Here is a 13,096-nt window from a genome sequence, read left to right on the forward strand (position 1 = left end):
ACATTTTGTTTTCCACTCCTATCTGTTTTTAAAGCAATTAAAGAAAGCAAAGCATCTTCATGGTTTGATGCAACATTATGTACACCACTGCCAAGAGTGTGCGTGTCTGGACACCATACCTGTGTGTGTGTGAGAGAGAGAGAGGGGAGATGTGTTGTTGTCCTGCTCTGAGGTGTTTTGTGCTCCTGGTCATGTCATTATGCTCTCTAATCTCTAGTATCATAGCCTCTCCTTTCCCTGATTCTCTCCTTTCCCTGATTCTCTCCTTTCCCTGATTCTCTCCTTTCCCTGATTCTCTCCTTTCCCTGATTCTCTCCTTTCCCTGATTCTCTCCCTCCTTTTTTCTTGTTGATCATTTTCTCTTTAGCCCCTGTTCCCTCCCCCTCCTTTTCTCTTCATCTCAGCCCCTGCCCAGTTTCTCCTCCTCTCTCCCCCCTCCTCTCTCCCCCCTCCTCTCCTCTGTGGTGGTCTATTTATAGCCGTCTTCCCAGGGCTCGGCTGGTACAAAAGCCTTTTCATGTTGCCACTATAATTTCAGCCGCGGTGCCTACGTACACAGACGGGAGAGAGGCATGGGCACACAGCTAGGTGTGTGTGTGTGTGCGTGCTCGCTGTACCCAAAGGGAGTGTTATTTTTACCTTTCCCCTCCTCATTTTCTCTCCCACCCTCTCCCCTTCTCTCTCCATCCGATTTCTCCCACACTTGCTATGCTGAGCACAGCCAGTTTGAGCTGAGCCCAACAACCAGCCTACACACACACACTGTCTGATGAATGAACGGTGCCATGCCACTAAGCTTCCTTCAGGGCAGAGAACCCCTGGCATCTCAGCATGAGTTCCCAGCGTAGATTCTCTGCTATTTCCAGGCGATTCAGGCTCTCTGGGTCCATAGCGACGCGACGGTTGCTCCGTTAGGCTGCTTGCCTCGACGCCGCGGTGGCTCCCTCTCAGAGAGGTGTAGTTCGGTCGGTTGATTGCGGGAGGGTTGTCTCGATGTTGCGGACCATATTTGAAGCGGAGTTCTCTCCCTCTCCCACAGAAGGACTCCTGGGCAAGGAGCAGCAGCTGGATGTCCTGAAGACGTCTGCCCTCAACCACATCCCCACAGGTAGGAGACCAACACATTACCCGTCTGTCTTTCTTTCTGTGACTGAATGTCCACCGTTGTCTTTAGAATGTGTGTTTTTTTTAAGGTCTGTCTGTCACCAAAAGCTAAGATGAAAGCAATCCGGCTTTCTTGGAGGAGAAACGTTATGTGTACTAAAACTGATAAGAATGCTGAAGTAATTTCATTAAAAAAAACATTTGCGGGGTGTGACGTATAACTTCAAATTAAACCAAATCATTTACAATTATGACTACTGGTTTCAATTTAATTTGCAGCAAGTACTTTATGAATTTATTGTAACAAATTGCTAGCCAACTAGCCTGCTAACGTTAGCCCTACTAGCTTGCTAATGTTACATTAGCACTGGGTAAGTCAGACAGTTGCTATAATCACCTAGCTTACAGCTACATTAAAGTAAAGCAATGTTTTGGAAATAAATAACGTCATCTAACCAGTTATCAAATAATGTTACCTGTATATGCAGTTATCTAAGCCAGCCAACTAATGTTCATTATTTTAGCCTAGCTAGCCAACCACCACGGTCGACATAGCTAAGGAGTAAACCAGAGAACAACTAGTCACAGGCAGGAACCCACAGAACACAACAACAAGCGGAGACTTACCGATTGACGGCTGAGTGAGCTACAATAGTAAAAAAATAACCAAGGAGAGGCCTTCAGAGGGATAGTCAGATACACTATATATACAGTACCAGTCAAATGTTTGGACACACTCAAGTGTTTTATTTGATTTGGACTATTTTTCTACATTGTAGAATAATAGTGAAGACATCAAAACTATGAAATAACACATATGGAATCATGTAGTAACCAAAAAAGTGTTAAATCAAAATATATTTTAGATTCTTCAAAGTAGCCACCCTTGGCCTTGATGACAGCTTTTCACACTCTTGGTGTTCTCTCAACCAGCTTCACCTGGAATGCTTTTCCAACAGTCTTGAAGGAGTTCCCACATATGCTGAGCACTTGTTTGTTGTTTTTTCTTCACTCTGCAGTCCAACTCATCTCAATTTGGTTGAGGTCGGGTGATTGTGGAGGCCAGGTCATCTGATGCAGCACTTCATCACTCTCCATCTTGGTCAAATAGCCCTTACACAGGCTGGATGTGTGTTGGGTCATTGTCCTGTTGAAAAACAAATGATAGTCCCGTTAAGCCCAAACCAGATGGGATGGCGTATCGCTGCAAAATGCTGTGGTAGAGATGCTGGTTAAGTATGCCTTGATTTCTAAATAAATCAGTGTCACCAGCAAAGCACCATCACACCACCTCCATGCTTTACGGGGGGAACCACACATGCGGAGATCATCCGTTCACCTACTCTGAGTCTCACCAAAAATCTCAAAATTGGACTCATAAGACCAAAGGACAGATTTCCACCGGTCTAATGTCTATTGCTCATGTTTCTTGGCCCAAGCAAGTCTTTTCTTATTGGTGTCCTTTAGTAGTGTTTTCTTTGCAGCAATTCGACCATGAAGGACCGATTCACACAGTCTCCTCTGAACAGTTGATGTTGAGATATGTGTCTGTTACTTGAACTCTGTGAAGCATTTATTTGGGCTGCAATTCTGAGGCTGGTAACTCTGATAAAGAGTTACCTCTGCTGCAGAGGATAAGTTTGTCTTCCTTTCCTGTGGCGGTCCTCATCATTTTCATCACAGCGCTTGATGGTTTTTGCAACTGCACTTGAAGAAACGTTCAAAGTTCTTGAAATTGTCAGGCTTGACTGAGCTTTGTCTTAAAGTAATGATGAACTGTCTTTTCTCTTTGCTTATTTGAGCTGTTCTTGCCATAATATTTGCTTGGTCTTTTACCAAATAGAGCTATCTTCTGTATACCAACCCTACCTTTTCACAACACAACTGATTGTCTGAAATGCATTAAGAAGGAAAGAAATTCCACAAATGAACTTTTACCAAGGCACACCTGTTAATTGAAATGCATTCCAGGTGACTATGTTATGAAGCTGGTTGAGAGAATGCCAAGAGTTTGCAAAGCTGTCATCAAGGCAAAGGGTGGCTACTTTGAAGAATCTCAAATATAAAATATATTTTGATTTGTTTAATACGTTTATGTTTACTACATGATTCCATATGTGTTATTTCATCATTTTGATGTCTTCACTATTATTCAACAATGTAGAAATTAAGAAAAACCCTTGAATGAGTAGGTGTTTCCAAACCTTTGACGATACTGTACAAAAGTATGTGGACACCCCTTCAATTTAGTGAATTCGGCTATTTTAGTCACACCCATTGCTGACAGGTGTAGAAATAGTCTGTCCTCAGTTGCAACACTCACTACCGAGTTCAAAATTGCCTCTGGAAGCAACATCAGCACAGGAACTGTTCGTCAGAAGCTTCATGAAATGGGTTTCCATGGCCGAGCAGCCGCACACATGCCAAAGATCACCATGCACAATGCCAAGCTTCGGCTGGAGTGGTGTAAAGCTCGCTGCCATTGGATTCTGAGCAGTGAAAACATGTTCTCTGGAGTGATGAATCACGCTTCACCATCTGGCAGTCCGACGGAGAAATCTGGGTTTGGCGAATACCAGGAGAACGCTACCTGCCAGACTGCATAGTGTCTACTGTAAAGTTTGGTGGAGGAGGAATAATGACCTGGGGCTGTTTTCATGGTTCGGCTAGGCACCTTAGTTCCAGTAAAGGGAAACCTTAACACTACAGCATACAATGACATTCTAGACGTTTCTGTGCTTCCAACTTTGTGGCAACATTTTGTTGAAGGCCCTTTCCTGTTTCAGTATAACAATGCCTCCGTGCACAAAGTGAGGTCCGTACGGAAATGGTTTGTTGATCGGTGTTGGAGAACTTGACTGGCCTGCACAGAGCCCTGACCTCAACCCCATCGAACACCTTTGGTATGAATTGGAACACAGACTGCGAGCCAGGCCTAATCGCCCAACATAAGTGCCTGACTTCACTAATGTTCTTGTGTCTGAATGGAAACAAGTCCCCGCAGCAATGTTCCAACATCTAGTGGAAAGCCTTCCCAGAAGAGTGGAGGCTGTTATAGCAGGGGGGACCAATTCCATATTCATGCCAATGATTTTGGAATGAGATGTTCGACATGCAGGTGTCCATATACTTTTGGTCATGTAGTGTAGCTTATCCAATAGTGATATAGTGAGGTAAACCGGGTAAATTCTAAATGGATTTATCTCCAGCACTGCTGACACTCGCAGTGTACCAGTAGGTCGGTAGGAAGTAGATGTGCAGGCTTCACATTCACGCTCGGCACAGCACCTGGTTTCAGTCAGTCTCAACTCGAATCCTGCCATGGAAGTCCTCCGGGGAGAAATGAGCTCTGGATACAGTAGAGGTGCGCGCTGTTCCCATACTCCAATCTGTTCCCATCAACCAGACACACTGTTCCCATACTCCATCTGTTCACATCAACCAGACACACTGTTCCCATACTCCAATCTGTTCACGTCAACCAGACACACTGTTCCCATACTCCAATCTGTTCACGTCAACCAGACACACTGTTCCCATACTCCAATCTGTTCACGTCAACCAGACACACTGTTCCAACTTAAAATGTTGCTTCTCATTTTTGGGCCACAAATGAGTCGTAACCCCGTCCTTGTGGGTATTACTGCACGGCGCGTGTATTACTGCACGGCGCGTGTATTACTGCACGGCGCGTGTATTACTGCACTAGCTACAAATGACGGAAAACTACAACACTCGCTCGACTACCAAACGCACAGGAGACGAGGATTTCTATAGTTTCTTCTTCATGGATGTACATAGTAGCTTGCCAAGGAATGTAATACCATGCTAGCATGGCTAGTAGCTAACGTTAGCCAGCTGGAACTAGATAGGTAGCACCGGTTCTCCATATGACGTTGAGAAATAGTGCTTTGTGGGTAGTTCTGAAGATATCCGGAAATAAGTGAATAAATATGTGAAACCGCTAAAACATAACTATGTTTGTAGTTATAGGTAACCAGATCGTGACTACAACTAATTACTAAGTCTTTGACCACACTGTTGTTGCTTCCTACCCTTTTTTAATAGGGTGTTGGGCCAGAACAGCTTCAGTGCGCCTTGGCATAGATTCTACAAGTGGCTGAAACTCTGAGGGATGTGATATCATTCTTCCACAAGAAATTCCATCATTTGTTGTTTTGTTGATGTTGGTGGAAAACACTGCCACGTCCCGCTCCAGAATCTCCCATAAGTCTTAATTTCAAAGTCGCTGAGATCTCTTCTATCCATGGTAGCCAAAATAACGGGCAACTGGGCGGGCCTTTTTATACATGACCCAACGCATGATGGCATGTTAATTGCTTAATTAACTCAGGAATATTCAATAGACTTTATATCGTTTACTCAAGTGTTTCCTTTATTTTGGTAGTCTTGGTATTTAACACATAAATAAGCCATCTACCACTCCTTCACCCTGTTGCCGGGCAAAAAAGACATTTCTCTCCTTTCCTCCCGTACGGAACCATCTCTTTCTCCCTGTCTCCATCTCTCTCTCTGTCTCTCTGTCTATCTCTCTCTCTGTCTCTCTCAACACCATGTGTTCTTTATTCAGCTGCAGTGACACCATTAAATATTGAAATATCCCTTACTGACATCATAGAAGATATCTGGGGACGGTTGTCATGGAAACCGTGTACGTCTTGTACTGCCGCCCACAGACCGATACGGAGAACCCCATTCAATACTCTGACTCAATGGACCTCCTCTCATATGCTCTATGGGCACTTTTCTACATGTATTTCTTTGCGTTCCAGAATAACAAGGCAGTAAGAGTATACACCCGGCGGTGTGACTAGCCTGAATGGTACAACTGCCTAATTTTAACCACAGTCATGTCCCTGGTTAGCATTGTTTAGCCACTCATTGAAGCACGGTACATGTGGATGATGTCAGTCTCTAGGATAGGAGTGGTAATCTTGGCTCAGATCCCCCCCCCCCCCCCCCCATCTGTCCATTCAATATTATCTAAAAGGCAAAACTGATCCTAGATCAGTTCCTGCTGTGAGACGCTTGACACATTAAGCCGCTGGTGTCCAGTCCCAGACCTTTGTCTGTGTGTAATACCCAGTGTGACCCAGCTGATGCCATGACCCCAGGATAATGCTTTGGTGTGTGGAAAACGTCTCCCATAACACATGACAGGCCGCCCCCCCCCTGTCCTCCCCTCGTTCAGATGTAAATCCATGTGGTTGATACACATCGAGCTCTCGAGTCGCGATGCATGGCAAAGAAAACACCTCTCGCTTAAACGGCTTATTTGTAATTTGAGAAAGGAAATGAGATTTGACCACAGTGGTCGAGCTGTTTTGCCTGTCTGGTGTTGGGTTTTCATCTCTGAGTTTGATACTGAACCATGTTAATACCTGATGACCCAACTTCCCCTGATACAAGGTCTCTGTTATCGCTGCTTTAGCCTGAATAGAGCTAGGGGAAACACTGACCCCAGCCTTGACACAGATTTCTGTTATACGGGTGAGGATGAGCTCTTTTGGAGCTCCACCTCTGCTTGAACCTGTCTTCTCCCACAGACGTGGAGGACAGGGCGTCCTCTCTCCTGTATGACAGTGACGTGCGCCCTCGTCCATAGATTAGTCTGGGTTAAGTAGCGAGAGATGTCCTTGTGCACATATGTATGGGCACCCTCTTATCCTCACGTCTCACCCTTCTGTTCCTCACGTCCCACATCTCCCCTTTCTCTCCCCCGGCTGCCGCGCTGCAGACTGGAACGCTGACGTCAGCCGGAGGCCCGGGACAGGCCGGAGCATGTTGGGATGATTCGGGCTCGCTGCACACAGACACCCCACCTCTCTCCCTGTCTCTCTGTCGCTAGAGGAATACTGATGTGTGGAGGAACTCCACTGTCTCTGTCTGTAAGATGAGCTGCCAGCGGGCAGTGGCAAGACACTGACTGACAGACAGACCGGCCATTTGAGTGGCTGATCTCTGATAGAGTTCCTGGCGGTTTCCTGTGGGGTGTTGGCTCTCGTCCTCTGTCCCTCTAGGTATTAATAAGCCTGGTGTACATGAACCTGCACTTATTGTCACTGTTTTGCAAAATCTCTGGTTTCCTTCATAATCATTGATCTTGAACCACCTGAAGGTGAAAGCAGACCCATCCAACCTTTGACCTTCCAGTCCCCATACAGACCACTCAGTTTCCCATCGCAGCAAGCTGCGTCCTCATAAGATACACAACCTGTTTCTGTCATGCCGTCTCTCCCTCTCCTTGTTTCGCCACCCGCCAGGCCCCGTGACAAACTTCTTACCATTCACATCTCTAAACGTGGTAATTAATATCTCCCCGGCCCATTCTGCCCGGCGATAGGCTGGGCTCGGCCTGGGTTGAGCTCGACATCTATTAGACCTAATGAGCGGAGTGTAGAGCCTTTGCAATCAGACTGAGGGACATCCTCAGACAACAGGCTTTAAATCAGAGCTGCGCTGCAGAGCGAGCGGCTGTACTGTCTGGTAGATCTATTTCTATCTGCATTCTGTAATGGGAGCCGGCAGAGGGAGGGAGCAGGGAGGCCCCCCAGGGGTGGTAAACACATTGTTTATCTGAGGAGTGAAGAGAAGGGTGAGGAAGAGGGAAAGAAATGGGAGAGATGTAAATAGATGGAGAGAAAAGTGTGATAGAGATTGTGTGTGTGTGGAAAGCGAGACGGAGAGAGTGGGGGACAGGCTGAAAGAGAGGGGGACAGAGCGAGAAAGAAGAGGAGACAGAAAAGAGAGAGAGAAAGAGGAGTAGTGGTTGTTTATATGGAAGAGAGTCTGGTGTAATGAATAAGCTGAGTCACTACTGAATAATCTATGACTCGCATGGCGGGGAGCTTTCCCCCGTGGAAGCTGAAATACAGAAGAGAGGACAGGGGAAAAACAGTGAAAGGTCTCAGCCATCTACATCTCCATTTATTTCTCAGGTTTTTCTCTCTCTTCATTTGAGGTACTGTTTCACGTGCTGTATTACCCAAGGAGCCGTGAGCTGTTATGAATGTTTATTACAGGTTATATAATGCATTGATAGAATGAAGTATAAATGATTTACTATCATCCATTATAAACAGGTAGCTGATAAAGGGTGTTACCAAAATGGATTTGCGTCAGAAATAATTCCTCTTATTATAAATGAGTGGAATTCCTGGGTGAGACGGTAGGATTTTACACAAGACACAGTTGAGAGGCTTTCAAAGCCGTTTAGAAGGAGGGAAAAGCCCTGTTTTCCTGCCAGGCGTCTTTTGATGCAGGCAGGGTATTGTGTAAGAGCCGCTTTTGGAGGGCTTTCTTTACTGCAAGCCAAGTGTGTCTGCGCCAGAGTGCACCTTGGCCCTTGTTTCGGTGAGAGGAAAGTGGGATACAGGCGTGGTTCTCTCCCTAAACTTGATGCAAGCGTTGAGTTGACGTCACCGCGAGCCGGGGGAGATGGGCAGATATCAACGTTTATCTTGCCAAAATAAGTGTCTCCCGTGAGAGACGTCAGGTTGTTGTTGGAATGGAATAGGAGCTTGTGCACCGTGGTTTAAAACACCTGGAGAGTGGTGCCTATAGCAGCTTGCATGCTTATAGTTGTGTGCAGCCTACCTGTTGCCCGGCTGGACTGAACCCTTCTGCTGTAGTCCTTCCCCCACGTCCTCCCACTGTCCCAGAAATCAATGCTCTGTAATGTACAACACAACTGTGAAGTTTCTCTTACGCTTCCGCCCGCTAGCAACGCCAACGTCAGAGCTAATAACACAAAGGGGGTGTGTGTTGACGGGGAGTCTCCTAGCAACCATAAAGAGCCCTTATAGCCTTAATTAGTTCACTTGAGGCTATAGAGAGATATTTCACAGAACCGTGATCTGAAGAATAGAGAGTTGTGTGTGTGTGTGTGTGTGTGTGACGCCAGAGAATGTCCAACACTGTGGGTCTATTTCTAGAGGGAACTAGTTCTCTGTACTCAGAGGGTAGAGGGGGGATGCAGTGTCAACAGAGGAAGACACAGAGAATAGTTTTTTCCTCCGTCCACTCTGCTATCTATCTCCTGTGTATCTGCCGTTGGTTCCAGGAAATGGAGGAGCAGCAGAATACACAGACAGCAGGCCTACGACTGCCCTGTGATGTCACCAGCACAGAGAGAGGGAGGAGGCCACAGACTGGTAAAAAGAGGGAGAGGGGAGGGACACAGACGGGTAAAGTCAGGGGAGAGACACAGAGAGGGGTAAAAAGAGGGAAGCGGGAGAGGGGAGGGACACAGAGAGAGGTAAAAAGAGGGAAGCGGGAGAGGGGAGGGACACAGAGAGGGGTAAAAAGAGGGAAGCGGGAGAGGGGAGGGACACAGAGAGAGGTAAAAAGAGGGAAGCGGGAGAGGGGAGGGACACAGAGAGAGGTAAAAAGAGGGAAGCGGGAGAGGGGAGGGACACAGAGAGGGGTAAAAAGAGGGAAGCGGGAGAGGGGAGGGACACAGAGAGAGGTAAAAAGAGGGAAGCGGGAGAGGGGAGGGACACAGAGAGAGGTAAAAAGAGGGAAGCGGGAGAGGGGAGGGACACAGAGAGAGGTAAAAAGAGGGAAGCGGGAGAGGGGAGGGACACAGAGAGGGGTAAAAAGAGGGAAGCGGGAGAGGGGAGGGACACAGAGAGGGGTAAAAAGAGGGAAGCGGGAGAGGGGAGGGACACAGAGAGGGGTAAAAAGAGGGAAGCGGGAGAGGGGAGGGACACAGAGAGAGGTAAAAAGAGGGAAGCGGGAGAGGGGAGGGACACAGAGAGAGGTAAAAAGAGGGAAGCGGGAGAGGGGAGGGACACAGAGAGAGGTAAAAAGAGGGAAGCGGGAGAGGGGAGGGACACAGAGAGAGGTAAAAAGAGGGAAGCGGGAGAGGGGAGGGACACAGAGAGAGGTAAAAAGAGGGAAGCGGGAGAGGGGAGGGACACAGAGAGGGGTAAAAAGAGGGAAGCGGGAGAGGGGAGGGACACAGAGAGAGGTAAAAAGAGGGAAGCGGGAGAGGGGAGGGACACAGAGAGGTAAAAAGAGGGAAGCGGGAGAGGGGAGGGACACAGAGAGGGGTAAAAAGAGGGAAGCGGGAGAGGGGAGGGACACAGAGAGAGGTAAAAAGAGGGAAGCGGGAGAGGGGAGGGACACAGAGAGAGGTAAAAAGAGGGAAGCGGGAGAGGGGAGGGACACAGAGAGAGGTAAAAAGAGGGAAGCGGGAGAGGGGAGGGACACAGAGAGGGAAGCGGGAGAGGGGAGGGACACAGAGAGAGGTAAAAAGAGGGAAGCGGGAGAGGGGAGGGACACAGAGAGAGGTAAAAAGAGGGAAGCGGGAGAGGGGAGGGACACAGAGAGAGGTAAAAAGAGGGAAGCGGGAGAGGGGAGGGACACAGAGAGAGGTAAAAAGAGGGAAGCGGGAGAGGGGAGGGACACAGAGAGAGGTAAAAAGAGGGAAGCGGGAGAGGGGAGGGACACAGAGGGGTAAAAAGAGGGAAGCGGGAGAGGGGAGGGACACAGAGAGAGGTAAAAAGAGGGAAGCGGGAGAGGGGAGGGACACAGAGAGAGGTAGCTAGCGAGGGAGCATGAGTGTTGAGAAAGCAGAAAAGAGAACTGAGGAAAGGAGAGGAGGACAGAGACTGACAGAAACATAAAGAGTAGCACCACTACAGCTAAATAGATCCTTACGCACAGCAGAGACGAGCTGAAGAGGAGGAAACGATAGGAGGAGGGGAAGCGTGTTTATCGCCATGATCACTACAGCACTGATGGGTATGTCAATTATATATGTTCTATTACACATTGCTTCTCTGAAAGTAGTTCCTGTCTCTCTCTCTGTCTCCTCTTTCTCTCTCCTTCTCTCCTCTCTCTCTTTTAAACTCTTCCTCTGTGTTACGTTCTCTTTCTCTCTGCTTGTTGGTTAGTGTTGTGTCCACTGAGTGGTATAGTCAATGAGATGATCACAGACAGGCAGCACCAGTCAGTGGCTGCAGCATGTGTTTCAGAGCTAGGACATTATGGTTGTGTGTGTTTGTATCGAGTGAGTATGTTTGTGTGTGTCTGTCTGTGCACGGGACAGAAGCGCCAGTGGTTGGTCTTGGAATGTTGTGCTTGACTGTGTGTGGGAGGGGCAGGGTCCTTAGGGAGGAGGATGAAGAATTAGGGGAGAGAGAGAAAATATACATATTGGTTTGTGCAGCATCACTAAGTACGTTTACATCAACACTTATAATTCAATATTAAACTGATTAGAAGGCTGAGTATGGGATTAGTCATGTAAACGCCTTATTCTGCTTATCTTCATGGGCGTACGGTCAAAATCGAAGTAAGCATACGGCGATTAAAACATCTGGTTTTCTGAGCGATCTTTCAAATTGTTAGGACATGTAAGCACCTTAATTTGCGTTTCAGTGGTGTATTTGATATGTCCCACCTGGCACCAGCAGCACAGGGGAAGTGAGTTCGGGAAAAACTGACAGTATGCATCTTCAAAATAGTTTTCACATACGAACTGTATATGTCCCAACTCAAATGCTTCCCAAAAAGAACATGATCACTGTGGTAAAAGGTTTGTTTTGATTGGGGATTTTTCTGCATATAGCCAAGTCCTATCCGTTCTTCTTGCAAAGCATGTCAACGTGATCTGACTAGTCACTATTGTTGTGTGTATGTAACCGTACTCATTCATCTGATAAACCCAGTGACTGTGTCTGCCTTGAGTGTGTGTTGTGTGTATGAGTCTTTAGGCCTGTGTGACTGTGTGTGTGACTGTGTGTGTGTCTGTGGTTGTGTGTGTGTGACTGTGGTTGTGTGTGTGTGACTGTGGTTGTGTGTGTGTGACTGTGGTTGTGTGTGTGTGACTGTGGTTGTGTGTGTGTGACTGTGGTTGTGTGTGTGTGACTGTGGTTGTGTGTGTGTGACTGTGGTTGTGTGTGTGTGACTGTGGTTGTGTGTGTGTGACTGAGTGTGGTTGTGTGTGTGTGACTGAGTGTGGTTGTGTGTGTGTGTGTGTGACTGAGTGTGTGTGTGTGTGACTGACTGTGTGACTGACTGTGTGTGTGACTGAGTGTGTGTGTGTGACTGACTGTGTGTGACTGTGTGTGTGACTGACTGTGTGTGTGACTGACTGTGTGTGTGACTGACTGTGTGTGTGACTGTGTGTGTGACTGTGTGTGTGTGACTGACTGTGTGTGTGTGTGACTGACTGTGTGTGTGTGACTGACTGTGTGTGTGACTGACTGTGTGTGTGTGACTGACTGTGTGTGTGTGACTGACTGTGTGTGTGTGACTGACTGTGTGTGTGTGACTGACGGTGTGTGTGTGACTGACAGTGGGTGTGACTGTGTGTGTCTGACTGTGTGTGACTGACTGTGTGTGTGTGTGTGACTGACTGTGTGTGTGTGTGTGACTGACTGTGTGTGTGTGTGTGTGACTGACTGTGTGTGTGTGTGTGTGTGTGTGTGACTGACTGTGTGTGTGTGTGTGTGACTGTGTGTGTGACTGTGTGTGTGACTGTGGTTGTGTGTGTGTGACTGTGGTTGTGTGTGTGTGTGTGACTGTGTGGGTGTTAGCCTAACACGATTAAGACAACGTTCCAAGCAAACAAATATCTGTCTGTCTGGCACGCTGTTGGGGAAACATATCTGTCTGTCTGGCACGCTGTTGGGGAAACTTGTAGATAAATAATCGTCCAATCGCGACTATTTATTCAGATTTAATGGGGAGGAAGCCGTGCGATTGGAGGTCTTCCTGTAGCAGTGCGTTCTGGGGGTGGTTGGCCAGGGCGAGGTCTCCACCACGCTACAGTTCAATGCAGTCTTTGTGAGAGGAGTGCTAGACTTGATGTTTGACTTATCAGGGCCAGATGGACAGTACTGTGAAGGGGCTCTCTGTGCTGATAAGGATGCTGTGTGTGTGTGTGTGTGTGTGTGTGTGTGTGTGTGTGTGTGTGTGTGTGTGTGTGTGTGTGTGTGTGTGTGTGTGTGTGTGTGTGTGT

General features: G+C 47.5%; 1 protein-coding gene across 3 annotated transcripts in view; it reads left to right on the forward strand.

Moving 5' to 3' along the window:
- Nucleotides 1-13,096, forward strand: part of LOC106575641 (histone deacetylase 4) — an 80,661-nt gene that overhangs the window by 20,660 nt on the left and 46,905 nt on the right. Inside the window, exons 3-5 of one of the 3 annotated variants that reach the window (XM_045697928.2) lie at nucleotides 1,040-1,108; nucleotides 9,188-9,278; nucleotides 10,798-10,872. In XM_045697928.2, the coding sequence (XP_045553884.1) occupies nucleotides 10,851-10,872 (22 nt within the window). In that variant the 5' untranslated portion in view covers nucleotides 1,040-1,108; nucleotides 9,188-9,278; nucleotides 10,798-10,850. Of the gene's footprint in view, nucleotides 1-1,039; nucleotides 1,109-9,187; nucleotides 9,279-10,625; nucleotides 10,873-13,096 lie in introns of those variants that run through there. The other 2 variants (XM_045697925.2, XM_082962985.1) reach the window with 2 other exon arrangements.

This window comes from Salmo salar, chromosome 16 (genome assembly GCF_965601325.2).
Source record: "Salmo salar chromosome 16, fSalSal1, whole genome shotgun sequence".
NCBI classification, from domain to species: Eukaryota; Metazoa; Chordata; class Actinopteri; order Salmoniformes; family Salmonidae; genus Salmo; species Salmo salar.